Source organism: Lissotriton helveticus, chromosome 7, assembly GCF_964261635.1.
Source record: "Lissotriton helveticus chromosome 7, aLisHel1.1, whole genome shotgun sequence".
Lineage (NCBI taxonomy): Eukaryota > Metazoa > Chordata > Amphibia > Caudata > Salamandridae > Lissotriton > Lissotriton helveticus.
The window spans coordinates 1,290,128,722-1,290,144,886 of NC_136068.1; the positions used below are offsets into that span (position 1 = coordinate 1,290,128,722).

A 16,165-nucleotide genomic window follows, 5' to 3' on the forward strand; every position below is an offset into this window, starting at 1 on the left:
CATTCCACAGCTGACCCCTCATCAGGGGAACATAAACAAAATTACACCACAGAACATACAATCGTGTCTGGGTAAAGTACCCGCAAAACGGGAACAAATTCCATTCTGGTTAGCACAAAACATCACTCAAATAGAGGCAGTATTTCCGGATACTACCCCTACTGAGAAACACAGAATTCTGACTATCTGCGTTCCAATGGGGCTCGCACCACATGTGGAGGACTGTGAAACTTGGGGCACAGTTTTTGCTTCCATTTACACAAAAACACATGGTGTTCCGTCCATGGCGGTAATACCAGATGTGCTAAGACAGATTCAAAACGAATACGGTCCAGAACCTGCTTTAACTCTGGGTATGAAATTACTGAAAGACTTCAAGCAGGTCTCAGCTTTATTATTATCTAATATAAAAGGAGAAGCAGCATCTGTGGCAATCCGCCAGAAATTGAAAGAAACAGATATAGCAGAACAACCATTTGAACTTGCCAGAATCATAGAAAAATCCTATGAAGAGCTAGGAAGAGATAGTTTGGGTGGGAAACCATTAAAACCCCAACTAACTGAAAATCCTGAAAAGAGATTTATTAAAAATAATCTAAACACTCCAAAAAAGAGCTGGGATGGAAATAAACAATCCACTCCCAAAGAAAAAAGATTCCAATCCAGAGGAAAGTCTCCTCGGCGGAGAGAAAGATCTCTGGACCAAGGACACGAGTCTCCCCAGAGGGAGCCCTCTGAGAAAAGATACAACCTTAGAAATAGGGATAATTTGAAGAAACCTGATAGATATCAAGATATTGATACACGTCCCTCTCGATCTTTTCAGACTTCCTCGCAGAAATCGGAAAGAAGAGGACGGTCAGAACACAGGGAAGAGCACGTCAAGTTCAAAGACAAAGAACCTGCTCATCAAAGTAAAAAACTACAATTTCCAAAAAAGAAGGTAGCCAGTGTTAAAATAATCAAACATGCCGAGGATCCTGAGGACACAGCTGAAAAACGGAGAGTGGGCTCAGACAATGCTAGACAGCGCAGCAGAAGTGAGCATAGCTCGCAAGATCCTGATGAATCATCTGGAGACAGTGGACACGAATGAATACATTCAGGTGGAAACTGCAGATACCAGATTTAGCAAACCTCATAAAATATACGAAATAACATTACGTATAGAGGGAGCTAAGACTAGGAAAATAAGGGGTCTATTTTGGGATAACCTCTCCAAAGGCTATTACATCCTTTTAGCCGAAAAAGACTGGCCACCGGAGTTTGTCAGGGAGTGCCCTCATGGCGAAGAAATGATTATGCCTGCCTTCTCAAATCATATTCCAATTCATAAAAAATATACACTTGCAAGGAAGTGGGCAGTAGCCCAAGCTCCTGCATTATATAAAAACCATGTTGGATGGGATGAGGACTCTCCTCCTCACAAAATCCAGTTAAAATGTCAACCAACTGCACAGAGGCAGCACCCAATTAAGCAAGAAGCTAAAAAACAGGTCAGGGAGATCGTAGATCAACTTGAATACCAGGGGGTGATTGAAACTTGCACCTCACAAATGAACAATCCTTTGTTTCCTGTCTCCAAGCCAGACGATTCATATCGTCTAGTTTTGGACTACAGACACCTTAACTCATGTTGCAAAACTTTTGCAGTACAAAACTCACATAGTGCAGCACTAATGAATAACATCGTGCGCAAAAAATACAAAACAACATTAGACATCTCTAATGGATTCTTTTGTCAAAATATAGCACCTGAAAGCAGGTATTTGACCGCTTTCTCAATAATGGGCTCACAGGAAAATTCTGTCGACTCCCACAGGGGTTCAAGAACAGCCCAGGATTATTCTCAGCGAGAGTAACAGAGTTACTACAACTGTATGATGATGAGGCATTATCTTATGTCGATGACATCTATCTAACAGATGATGACTTGGATACTCACTTGAAAAGAGTGAACACCATAATACTTGGGTTCGCAGCAGAGGGTTACAAATTCAACTTTAAAAAGTCACGAATTGCCCATCTAACTGTCCTGTTTTTAGGATATGAATTATCAAGTGAAGGCAAAAGCCTGGCAGACAATTTCTTAGAGAAATGTGCTGTAATCCAAGCACCAAGAACGCTGAAAAACTTACAATCAATTCCAGGTTTTCTGAATTTCGGAAGAACTCACATTCTAAATTATGCCGAGAGGGTTAAACCTCTCTATGAACTAATAAGACCAGATTTTAAAACAATCAATTGGACTCAAAAACACACAGAAATTTTGAGATCATTGCAAACAGACATGTTAGCTAAAACAAAATTGCAAACATGCGATAACACACGCAACCTTGTAATGCGGATTCACATACCTAAACTCTAATGAGGGAGAAACGGTACCAATAGCATACAAATCACATTTGTACACAGAAGCTGAAAAAACATTCAGTATTAAGGAAAACATTGTACATGCGATTCAAACAGCTGTAGCAAAAGAAAGAGACCAAGCCGAAGGCAGACGGATTACTGTTAGAACAGCAGAATCAGCCTTTGAGGCATTAACAAGCCCATGTAATTTACCTACTGTGGCATTAAATCCAAAATGGATACAATGGGAAAATTCTCTTGCTATAGACAAAGTGAAACACTATTTTGACCCGGAAATGAAAAAATTAAAAAATCTAGAATATGAAAGAGAATATCCTCTGCCAATTGACATTCTGCCCATACAACAGTACGCCTGTGTAATATATACAGACGGAAATGCACAACCCTCAGTTTGGGGAAAACAAGCCTATAACGCCACATGCGAGATTGTTAAATACGTGTGGCGCGGAGGTAAATTGAGACCTCTGGTAACAAAATCACACTCTGTAGAAAATAATTCAGATAAACAAACTGAAGTAATAGCGTTAAAAATGGCGCTAGATAATGCCGATCGCGAATTCCCGACACTAATAGTGTGCGATTCATATTACTGCGTCAAATCATACAATAACGACTTGCAGAAATGGGTTGAAAACCGTTACAAAGATGACACAGGTGCCACAATAAAGCAAAAATCGCTTTGGGAACAAGTAGTTCTTTTACAGAAAGAACTACCAAAGACTCACGTGATACATTCATTGAGTCATGAACGTGATGGCGTTCACGTTTCAGGGAATTCATTGGCTGAGACAGCCACAGCGGAAGCAACTAAGCCGGCTTCCGTAGCTACAAAAAAGCATTCAGGAAAATACGTAGACGGGGAAACGATGCTGGCGGTAAAAACGTCATCAAAAGGCGACTATACAGCGCTACCCGTCAACTATCCACTCAATTATACATACGTAATCGATGCAAACTCCGTTCCTTTTGCTCAAATCCCTGGAGTGGGGGATAGAGTAATTCCAAACACGAACAGGAGAAACTTATTAATAGCAGACGCACATATGGGTGAGGGTCTAAGACACCTTAAGATTAAGGAATCTCTGAAAGAATTACAATCAATATACTGGTGGCCAGGAATGAGCCTGCAAAACTACAAATTTGCATTCTACTGTCAAAACTGCAACAGAGACCGCAGTGGCGAACTGCCCGGAGTACTGCCAATGCCCTTCTTTTAGATATCACAAGAATATCAATACAAAAAACCCAGAAAAAAATGCGTCCCATTAATATTATTAAAGAGACTAGTTCCACTTAAAATGTAGACCCCCAGCTCTCGGCTGACGTCTGAACTGTTATAAAAGATTTGCGAGTCTATAGTGGCATAGACGCAATTGGCATGCTACATTCTGACCAGGGTCCTGCTTTTAGCTCTCGAGCTTATAAGAAGGCCATGACCAGCATGGGCATTGCATTGCGGGAATCTTATCACTTCCTTCCTGAGGGAAATAGGATGGTGGAAAGAAAAAACCGAGACATAAAGCAATCTATAACGGCAAAGGTATTAGGTTCGGGGGTTGGGTGGGTCAAACATTTAATAAGTGTCCAACGTAGTCTTAACAATCTGCCAAGAAATTCTCTAAAAGGTTTCAGTCCGTAAGAACTATTGTTCGGGACTAGAATGCATATCCAGGATCTCGATAGTCAGACTTCAGTGGTAGAAGGAAAATGCTTTGATATCAAAGATCGTTTGGCTATTTTACAGGACTTAAATGAAACAAGAAAAGACCTGAGCAACATAAAGTTGAAACAGCCAACAGCCACTGAAGAGAAACCACCTGTCCCAGCAAGGCCTGTCTGGATTCCAAAGATTGGGGATCTGGTCAGAGAGAAAATCGCGGTCAAGAAGGAATTTGTGCCTTCTTACAGAAAAGCAGTACCTGTCTTAGCTGTCAACGGAACAAGATCAGTTGTACTACCGCCCCTTGCTGGTAAAAGGAGAACCGAGTTGTATCCATCGACCTGGTTAAACCACAATCATGTGGCCAATAATAAGTAGTAGGCCAAGTGGACTCCCAAGAAGTAGCAGAACACCAAAGTTTGCTACAAGTCAAGAGGTTCAAACTGAGAGACTAATCACATTTGATAAACCTACAGTGAATCAACAAGGACTATGCAACAAAGCCAAGGAACTTATGCCTCTTGAAACCCAAATTATAACAATTCGTCAAGAAACACCTGTCTACAACGATGTAGCCACAGACTATACTAATGAAACAAAGAAAAATCCAGAAGCAATTCCAATAATTGACAGAACTACATCAGGCTACTTAATCAATTTCGATGACTTTTCTGAGGATCCGAGCGAACCTGAGGAACAGCCAACAACAACAAAAACTTTTAAAGACAAAACTAAAGAACTCTTTCATCAACTACAAGAAACCCATCTGATTTCCCCATGGATTGAATTTTGGGTGGTGCTAGGTGTACTTTTCCTCCTGCTTTGGCTCATCATGGTGCTATGCTTGGGACACTTCATTGAGGGAAAATATGTTACAATGGACACAGCAAGCCAGAATATCAACCTGGTCCTAAAGCCACACAAGTCTTCACACATCGAGAAAAGAGAACTTTCTTCAGTAAACTTCACAGCCAATCCGATACCCGGTGGGGTAGCATGGGACAAAACAGATTACGATATATATGGCCCGGTCGAGCTCTTGAAGTATCCTCATCAATTTAAGGTTTCATTAAGTGACTTTGTAAAACCGAGTACATTCTCTGATGATTGGGACTTTGAAAGTATTAACGATATGATGTCAGACTTAGTTATGTCAGCAAAATTTACTGAACATGATTATTTACAAGGTTCATCGAATTATGATCAGATGTACTGCTACAACCATTATGCTAACCATTATTTGCATAAATCTGCTCAACCTAGAAATGTTTTAAATTATAATCAATGGGAACATTGTGCAACTCCACCAAAAGGTAGTTCAAAAACATTTTATGAGAAATTCCCATACTTCTCAGGGTTTAACACAAGTGAAGCAGAAACGTTTTATTTCAAACTGTTAAATAAGACAGGAATGAAAACCATGCTGACAAATACAAAATTAATCTATTCAGAAACATTTTTTGAAAAAATGAATACATTTGGTTTTGATTTTTGGAAAAATAACATTGAGACAAAAACCATCTGGGGTACTAAAGATTGGCAAGTCCAAGGTATAGAATCATTATTCAGAGCCTGCATGATCCCAGAACAAATTATATTTTTGAATGACACAATTCAACAAACAACCTGTCTTGGCCTAGCCAAAATTAAGGACTTATACAAACCGTCTATTCCAAAGCCAACACCTGACAGTAATAGCACTACAGAGGTTGAGATAGACGTATCCCATATTTTAAACCAAAACAGAACACATCCTGATTGGAAAAAATGGTTGATCTGGCCCCCAGACACAAATAACTGTCAAGATAGATTCCTGAACAAAATACAGGGGTTCAAATTGACCAGGCCAGACCCTAGATACTCCCAGCGACAACATCCAGGGATAGTAACAACATACAGTGTAGGAAAACTCTGCCTTGAATGGCTACATACATCCACACTGGCAGAAATTAAGCAACACTTAACTTTACTTAAAGAAGGTGCTGACTTGCGTGATTTCATTATGGGACCACGCAAACAGCGTCAAAAACGTTTCATAGCGGCCTCTATATATGCAGCTTATAACGAAGCTTGGAAAGAAACTCAAATTGAAACAGCAGAGAAAATACGGGAAATTGACCATATTAATTTGGAAAAATCACTTTCTGTTGTGGACAATGGGTTAATGACTCTGTCTTCCAGAATATATTCACTGGACAGTATTGTATCATCTGCAATCGATATAATAGAGCAGGACATGCTAATGTTACAACATGGTCAGTCCCAATTGCGTTCTATTGTACAGCTTGGCTGGACGTTACAAAATCTGCGTTCAGGCTACGTGCCTTGGCGTTTAATCAACACAACGTCACTGTTCTCTATCTTTAACCTTACTGATATACAAATCAGCTTGGCACAAAAAGGAGCAGAATATACAATTCTGTGCATTGAAAAACTTGAGAGATTACCATTGACAATGTCAGAACGACCTGTCATTGAATGGATAATACACGGAATCATAACTATTCCGATAACAACTTTCCAATTTCGATACTGCCAAAAGTATATACAGGCAGGCCAGTATGAAAGGTTGGGTAAAGGATACATTAAGTCATCATGGAAATTACCTTACACACACACGTTATAGTGAAAAGGGACAGAATGTATTTCTTAGTGGTGATAATTGTGAAAAATCACTAAGCGGTATACTTCTGTGTCAGGGTATAAATCTACATGGGGCCTGTGAGGGGACTTCAAATAACCTTTCATGTCACCAGCTTGGCACACCTGCAACTCGAATAGAGCCATTCTTTAGACGGCTTTCGAACGGGAGCTACATTCTAATAGTGGACCACAGATGTTGTGGCCTGGTGCCAGGAAAAGCTTATCTAGTAAGCGTTTCGTCCATGGTCACTTGCTGTATGCAAGTATTGTATCCGTACGACACTCCAGACAGGGAGGGAAAAATTTGGCCCAGTTTGAAAATCTCTTCTATTCGAATTGATCCTTTAAGCAGAATGAAGTCTGTTCTTCTACAGACGCCTGTGCCCTTGACGTCATCAAAAGAAACGTATGATATCCAAGTTGCAAGGACTACGCCAGAGATACATAACCTTTTATCAACAAATTGCCCCTTACACTTCGCAGAAATGCTAAACGAAATCTTAAACATTTCTGATACGAATGGTATCGCAAGTGTATTTAAGACAATTTTTTCGGGACTGTTGACACCTTTCAAAGCAGTCCTGGGCATCTTTCCTAATTTTGTCCATTCAATCTTTGGCGGCCTTCCACTCCTGTTGGGACTCGTAGCAGGCATTTTATTTTTGATACTCCTGCTTCGTTATGGCAAGCCATGTCACAGACAAGACTCCAGCAACAATGGAAGAAACGATCCTAGCTATACGCTATCGGTACCGCATAACTAAAGTCCTTGGATTAGCCCGGCTAAGAGATCTGAATATGACCTGGTTTCTTTCATTCAGGCCCATCTGGCAGAACTGTATCTTACCTGTGTTAAGATGTATGCTGTGCGGAGAAGAATGCGTGCTAGACGTCTGTCTCACACTACAATCAGAAGTACCTTTGGATACAGATACTTTGCTAAGTCCAGTAAAGGCTCATGCATCGTGTTGTCCCCAGCGGTTACCCATCCTGATGACGGCATTCGTTGAGACTTCACCACTGCGATTAAAGGGTAGTGAAGTGCAAGATGAGAGCAACATCAACCAGGTACGACCTTCTGTGAGCAATGCTGATCATGTCATCGATGATAGCAATCATTCTCACGACTGCACAGTTGCGACATTTTCCAACTTGGTCGAACTTTCACCTGAAGCGGTAAACTGCTTTTTTGAAAGTCTGTCTGAAATGATGTTCTCCCCTGAACAGAAAGAATAAACATTTAAGCAAACAATCACTCAGCGTTCTCTGAATTTGGCCTTCAGCTTTGAAAAACAAAAGCTTCTGAAAGTATTTGGAACTGTTTTGACTTCTTCCCTTGAAAAACGAAACTATTTTTTTCCCGATTCCAAAATATTTACTTTTTTTGGGCACTCACCCTCTGCTTAAAGTAGAACTATTCTTAGAGAACAGAGCTTCTATTTTTAGGAACTCTAGAGACAATAGATTACCTCAGCCTCTAGCATATTTACAAATAACTGTATTTATATGTGATGAAATGGTCTCGCACTTTTATTTTCTGTATTAAGAGCCCTTTCATGTGTAATTTTAGCAAAATCATTCTGCAGAAATATATGCATCCTGTTTTATGAATGATTACTCTGCTTGAAATACTGTACCTATACTCATTTTTCGTGTATTTCGCATATGCCATTTCAGATGCAAAATAATGTATTTTGGGGTGGATCGGTATACACATGCACCGTTAGATATGTTTACTATTGCTTAATTTAGTAATTATGGACATGAATTTGTGGAGTGGGTGTAGTGTGTTTATCTAGGTACCTGAATCGATATTCCTATCCTTTGCCCTTGTCCGGTTATAAATCAATAATATCCCTACAACGGCATAGAAACCCTTTTCATAATTCAGTCATAGCGCATGCTGTCACATTAAGCAAGCCTATTCCTCCAGCCCCCTAGAAAGCACACCGAGTTCTTAAACAAATCCAAGCCTCCAGCAACGCTGCTTTGTTTTGATTTCGTCCGAGAACTCCTGTAAAGCACTGTAAGAACGACCAGTTCTTAGTGACATCTTTATTGACGCCTTATGTCCAGCCTTACGTCAAACCCGGCACCTTTCAGGTATAAATATACCAACGTTGCCTTAAGCAAACACACGGTGGTACTCTTGGAGCAGAGCAGCTATCTACTTCCGAAGAGCCCAGCTGATGCGAGAGCCCACGGACGCTGCCCCTCCCTTTTGACGCGCTGAGAAAGACGCTGTCTTTTCTCCTGCCGAGAAATCCAGCCTCCGGCGTTTCCAGCTTACCCTTGCGGGTGACTGGGATACCGAGTCCTGAGAGAGAGATACCAGCCCTCCTGCCTTCTAATACCCAGGTACTGAACTGACTAAACCCTTACAGAGAATTCTTGAGTCAGATTCTTGGCAAAACAAACTTAACTTAAACTGCTACTTACTTACTCCCTCCCACGTATTAGGCTTAGGTCAGGTACACCGGGGTAGGCGTAGTTAGAAGCACCAGTTGAGTACGATTAGTCAATGTATATATGTATGCATCTATTTTATCCATTTTAAAGTATCATATGGCTAAGAAACCATATCAATGCTTTTACAGTATTATTTTATAATCTTGCTTGTACTGTATGCACTTTACTTAACTATAAGTATTGCAATTGTAGCAATTCATTTCTCTTGTATGAGGAAAATGACTGCTCAATAAATAACACCTTTTATTGAAAACGCCCGTCTCTCTTTTTCTCTGCAATCTGGTGAAACTAAGTACGCACCTTTGACTGAGTGAAATAGCTGTCTTTTGTTTTCACACGACTCTAGAGATATACTTTTATTCAGGGAGAGCAAAGTTGTCATGTTTTATGGTTGTCAGAAACTAAATCCCTTCTTGTCTATCCAGGGAGGTTAAACTCCTCCTCGCTTATTCGAGAAAGTTTCTAGTGAACTCTGAGCTAGCTGGCAAAAAACTTAAGTCTAATATAGTCAGTAGAGACCTAGTTAACCTCAGTCCTATGTCTATACTACTGAAGATATTATTCCAATGCGCAGAGCCTATTGGGACTATAGGAACTACACTACACAAGGTGATGAGTGAGATCTGCCCCGAATTCCCTGCCACCACCCAATTTCTGTGACCTTAACAATATTTCTGGAATCCGGTACGGTCATCCATGGGGTGTCCAAATTATACAGGGCATTAAAGGCTGAGAGACAGATGCTAAAACTGACAGCCTGCAAACAATGGGACAGAGCTAACAGCACGCCCCTAGCAGACGCAGAGTGAGACAGGCTTGTGCACATGTCAAAACAACCTCTAGTAATGTCAGAATCCAGCTAACACATTTTCACTTTATGCACCAAAGTTACTATACACCACTGCAACTGGCCAGGATCTACCCGACCCGACTCTCGGACCGCCCCAGATGCAGACAGGAACGTGCTCATTTATTACATATAACGTGGACGGTTACAGGGCTACTGGGCAGATGTGGATGCAAACTTACACTGGATCACTGGACTGTCCATCGATCTGTCCCTCAGCCCCCCCCCGCCCCCCGCCTCCCACCACTGCTTACTGGGCATACCGTTGTCCAAGGGGAAGAAACTATATATAGCAAAGAGTTCGCATTGTTGGGCCTGGCTAAAAGGCGAACAGCAATCAGATGGCTGAGGGAGACAGGCCCAGATATTGAACCCTGGGAGAGAGACCTGATGGAGCAGGCTGTAACAGAGGAAATACGGTTGAAAATGGTCCGCATAGATGAGTATTTGGCTGATGACTTTGAGGACTGGTCATCAATGACCTGAGATTTGATGGTGGGAGGGGGTGGACTGAGGAGGCTAGTGAAGGCACACAAGTAGCAACTTTGCATTGTATATGAGTCATGGAGGTCCTTGACTAGGTCTTAATGATGCATGTTGCAATATGTTTTTGCTTCGGTTATATGTCAAAAGCATAAATAAAAATATTAACATTTTATTTAAAAAAAACCTCAGTGAGAGCTTAACAATGCTCCATCCCTCCCAGCTCTGCACATGGTCCCATACAAGCCTGCACTCCTAAGTCTGTGGGATTGTCTCCTCCAATTCCAGCTTTGTTTGAGCATTAGTATACACATTCAGTCCCATGATAATCCTTCAAGGTTATTAGGTCTCGTGACCTATCAATGCGCATGTGCATTGAGCGGAGCGAGATATAAAGGGGCTTAAACAGAGCTTACCGAGATCGGGCGATTCCATGCAGTGCCCGTGAAAAGCTCGCTCAATGCGCATGTGCATTGCCATAAAAAGCGCGTGCACAGACACCAGCCTCCCTCCCACAGGCATCCCCCAGCGTGCGCTGTGCCAACAAGCCTTTGAAGTGAAGCTTAGCTTCACTTCAAAGGTATCCGCTACCCCTGCCCCCTGCTTCACACGTTTCTCCTCCCTCCCTCGCCCTTCAGCGTGCCTTTTCCTAATGTCCAAAGAGTCTGCGGCTACGTTTCTCCTCAATGTCCTTCTTTCTGTTGTTCACCCTGCTCCCTTTCTTCCTTCGTTCTTTCCTTTCCTTCTTTTGGCCCGTCAGCCTCCATCCTTTCTTTCCCTCTTCCTTGTTTCATCTTTGTTTTCTCACTGTACTGTCTTTTGCCCATCTCTTTCTACTGTCTCTATCTCTTTTTTGCCCCTTCCCTTCTGTATGATGCATGTCTCTTTTCTGTATTGCACTTTGTCTGTCCTGCCCCACCCAGTCTCTCCCGTGGGTGCACTTACATTTCTCTATCATTTCTCATTGTCTCCACTTAGTGTCTTTATTGCTCTCTTCCTCTCGTGCGTTGATCTTCGTTTTTCTCATCCACATTGCCTGTCTAATGCATGTCTCTTTCCTACTCTGCCCTTAAAATATTGGAATTGCGAGTTTCCCATTTACTCTCCTAGTCTCTTTATTGCTGTCACTCTATCTCTCGTGCTATATTTCTCCCAGAGTATTCTATCTCTTGCCTGTGTCTGTTTGTGCATCCATACTTTTATTGTCTGTATAGCTCTCCTCTCTTGGACTCAAACTTTACACTCCCTCTTGCCTCTCTCTCTCTCTGTCACTTTTACCCAATGATGCCCTCTTCTTTCTCTTTCGTTCTCCCTGTGTCTCACTGTACTGCCTTTTGCCCATCTCTTTTTTTCAACTCGTCCATCTACTACCACTATCTCGTCTGTATCACGTACTTCCCAGTCCCTCATTTGCTAGCCACATGCATTCATTTTTCCCCAACTTCTCGTTGTCTCCCTCCAGTTTGTCTTACTGTTTCTCTCCCTTTCATTCATATTGTCTGCTCTCGTCTTTCTCTCTCGCAATCTCTCTGGCCCACTCGTACCTTTTTCAGACTCACTATCTCCTTCTTTCATAGCACCTACAATCTAGCTGCCACTGCCCTTCAGTCTCTCTGTGCCCCTCCTCTCCCCGTGCTCTGCCTGCTCTATGCCTGTGCCTCTCCGCGACTTGACCTGCTCGGTGGATCGTCGTCTTCCATATCTGCCTTTGCCCTCCTGTTTCTCACCGCATGATCTCTGTCTGCGGCACTCTTCTTCCTCAAAGCCTGCCATCCTTTCTCTCTTACTCCTTCTTTGTGTCTGTTTCTCAGGCAGTTTCTGCCTTCTATCTCCCCTCCTCTCCCTCCTTCCCTCTCGTCCTCCCTCTCCCTCCCTCCCCTCACTCTCTCACTCTCCCTCTCTCCGTCTACCTCTCTCCCTTTCCCTCACTTCCCTCTCCCTCTCCTTTCTCCTCTCTCACCCTCTCTCTCTCCTCTCCCCCTCTCTCTCTCCTCTCTCCCTCTTTACCTTCCCCCTGCTCTCCTTTTTCTCCCTCTCCCCATCTCCCCTTCTGCCTGCTCTCCTCTCTCTCTCCCTCTCTCCCTCCCCTCTCTCTCCCCTCCGTCCTTCGCTCTCGTCCTCCCCCTCTCTTCTTACCCTCCCTCTCTCCCTCTACCCTCTCTCCCTTTTTCTCTCTCCCTTTCCCTCACTTTCCTCTCCCTCTCTCCCTTTCCCTCTCTTCCCTCTCCTCTCTCCCCGTCTCCCTTTCCCTCACTTCTCTCCCTCTCTCCCTTTCCCTCTCCTCTCTTCCCGTCTCCGTCTCTCTCTCCTCTCTCCCCCTCTCTCTCTCATCTCTCCCCCCTCTCTCCTCTCTCTCTCTCTCTCTCTTTACCCTCTCCCTGCTCTCCTTTTTCTCCCTCTCCCCATCTCCCACTCAGCACCACCACAGCATCACTCAGCACCACAACAGCATCACTCAGCACCACCACAGCATCACTCAGCACCACCACAGCATCACTCAGCACCACTCAGCACCACCACTGCATCACTCAGCACCACCACATCATCACTCAGCACCACCACAGCATCACTCAGCACCACCACAGCATCACTCAGCACCACCACAGCATCACTCAGCACCACCACAGCATCACTCAGCACCACTCAGCAGCACCACAGCATCACTCAGCACCACCACATCATCACTCAGCACCACCACAGCACCACTCAGCACCACCACAGCACCACTCAGCACCACCACAGCACCACTCAGCACCACTAATCAGCACCACCACAGCACCAGTCTGCACCACCACAGCATCACTCAGCAACACCACAGCATCACTCAGCACCACGACAGCATCACTCTTCACCACCAAGGCATCACTCTTCACCACCAAGGCATCACTCAGCACCACCACAGCATCACTCAGCACCACCACAGCATCACTCAGCACCACCACAGCATCACTCAGCACCACTGCGCCATCACAGCATCAATCTGTGCAACCATTCAACAACAACTGGTTCAATTATGTTCTCTCAATGTTTCAAGATTTATTACAAATGTCACAAAAAGATGTTAATATTTCACTTCTGTTCTTGGATTTTCGTCACAATAAAATACACTGAACATAATCTTCACAAAAGTTTTTTACAAAAGTTTAAGCTATTGCCATTATAAATTACAATCACTTTTATATAAGTATTAATTACTTAAAAAAATTAAAAGCCATTGTTATTTGTAATATCAATACATCTAAGTCACGTAAATACAAATCATGTTGCATTACAAATGCTATAGGTGTCACATTTGCGAAAGTTATAACTATTGGCATTGTAAATGACAAAGATATTAATTTAGCTATTTTCAAAACCAAAACAAAAGTTAAAAAAATTGTCATTTACAAGACCAATAGCTCCAACTTTTCTAATGCGAGACCTATTGCATTTCCAATGCTTGTTTTTTGTTGGCAATGGCCCTACTAAAATCAGAGATTTTATGCGCAGAAGGTTAAGTATCAAACATTGAAAGTATAAGACAGTCTGATGACTAGTTTGTCTTTGTCCTTTCTTTACAGGCTAAAGAAGTTTATCACACCATTGCCATCATCATGGAAGACCTGGACAGCTCTTCGCTTCCATAAGAGCATGTTATCATCAGCTGCCGATACTGGAAAAGAAGGACAAGAACCAGCAATAGAAATGCATCCTCTTCATGGTCTACCAGAGACCACAGAATCAACGTGCACACCCGTTTCATCATGATAGCATGGAGCCAAGGTGCACTTGTGACTATAGAGACTAAAGGCTGAACATTACCCATTTCCATATCATATTTATCCTTGATATTCCTGGCCTTTGACATACAATTTAGAGTGACTTGCATGCTCGTGGCCACCACTGACTTAACTTAGAATGGATGCCCCTAAGTGCATCAAGTGCAAGCTGACAAATGCTCACAATCACACCATGCCAAACAGACACCTAACTGTGACATCGTGCCACCACTTACAGCTGACGCCCACTAGGGTTTCACCAGAGATTAACTGGTGCCCGTTAGTTCACTCCACCACCACTCCAGTGACATCACTCAAGACTGACTCCCAGCTTTGACAGCTTTTCGAGCTGATGTTCTTTCCTAACGTCACCTCCAGACCAACATTTACCAGTGACTTCACTTCATGGTGAAGTGCGCCAGTTAGGTTACTCCAGGCTTTCGCCCATTAGTGATATCACTATAGATTGACAGCCGCCAGTGAAAGAAAATAATGCAGATGTCTAACCAGCGGTATCATAGGACTAATACACGAGCAGACAAATGAATATGTACTTCACTTAATAAGTTTAAAGAAAAAAATCTATGCACTGTGACAAGTACTTTATATAATGTAAAATAAAAGTGTAAATTATATTTAATTTTAAATATATAAATAATAGTAAGGCAATGTAAGGGGCTACACTTATGAATAATGCACTCTTCTGTCGAATGACACAAACAGAACAGCCTGTGTGGCACTGTCTCCGTGTCCCCTCCTTATCACATCCCCTATAATGGCAATGAATAAGTAAACAGAGGTTTTGCAACACACTATCAAGCAGAGACCAAAATAGCTGCGAGAATATGGTCTTCACTAATAAGTCCAATCAAAAGGGGGCAGTGAAACATACGCCCGGAACCTATATATATCAGACAGACATGCCTTTCCTACATCAAGTCATTTTTCAGGCAATACTTTGGCATAGAATCAAACTACATAAAAATGAGTCTGGCTAAGGATAGATGACCTACTTCATCCAACATTGCTATCAGAGCTATGCTGTTGAATGGCGGGTCTGCACAAATCCTTTTGATCAGCAACTCCTTTACAGTTTTCTCAAGACCTACTACTGGGTGAGCTGTTGCTGGTCAATCGCAACCATTCTTTAAGTATTGGACACACAAAATAAAGACAGAAGGCCACTGATTAGTATGATTGCCAGTCACCTTTCTTAATACGTTTGTGGGGAGTTTCAGATTTAGTCATACCCCTTTCCAGGGCCAAGAAAAATGAGTGCAAATAAATACCCAGATACTATCCAGGCACTAAGAGATTAATCATGCCTTTCAAATAACTGCATGTTAGAAGCCTCTTTATGACTGAAGTATCCAGACAGACTGTACTTTTAATTTGGTTTTATAGAATTTTGTAAATCTAAATAATTGTAATTCATATTGCAAATGAAGTAAAATAATAAACATGATATGCAAACATGGCAACTGTGAAGTTACTTTTGTATAAACGATTCATTAAACTTCATTTTAATTGCATAAAGTGTTACTATTCCTAAAATAAGAATGATGTCCTAGCTGAAACTTTAATACTATACATGAACTAGTTTTTGTTTATGTAGATACTGCCTTGCTTTACAGTAGCATTGTAAATAATAGGTTATGCAAATCATTGGCGCTTACTTCATTGACTGTACGAGGAAGAAATATTGAGTGAGACCTGATGGGCCTGAAGCCTCATGAAACACATGGACTACAACACAGGGCACTTAACTCGGTGTGCGAAGATACTGGTACAATGCAACATTTTATGTGGATCACAGAGTAGAGATGTACTCATACTGGTAAGTTAAGGCTAACTCCTAATCTCAAAGGCCTGTGTACTTTGGACACAACACCGGACGCTTAGATTTTTTAATATAAACACTGAACAAAACAT

At 42.2% G+C, this 16,165-nt stretch overlaps 1 protein-coding gene across 2 annotated transcripts in view; it reads left to right on the top strand.

The window, feature by feature from the left end:
* MYO15B (myosin XVB) overlaps positions 1 to 15,710 on the top strand; it is an 810,836-nt gene extending 795,126 nt beyond the window's left edge. For both annotated transcript variants that reach the window (XM_078654532.1, XM_078654533.1), the window contains one exon: positions 14,036 to 15,710. In XM_078654532.1, the coding sequence (XP_078510658.1) occupies positions 14,036 to 14,101 (66 nt within the window). In that variant the 3' untranslated portion in view covers positions 14,102 to 15,710. The remainder of the gene's footprint in view (positions 1 to 14,035) is intronic.
* Positions 15,711 to 16,165: the final 455 nt, after the last annotated feature.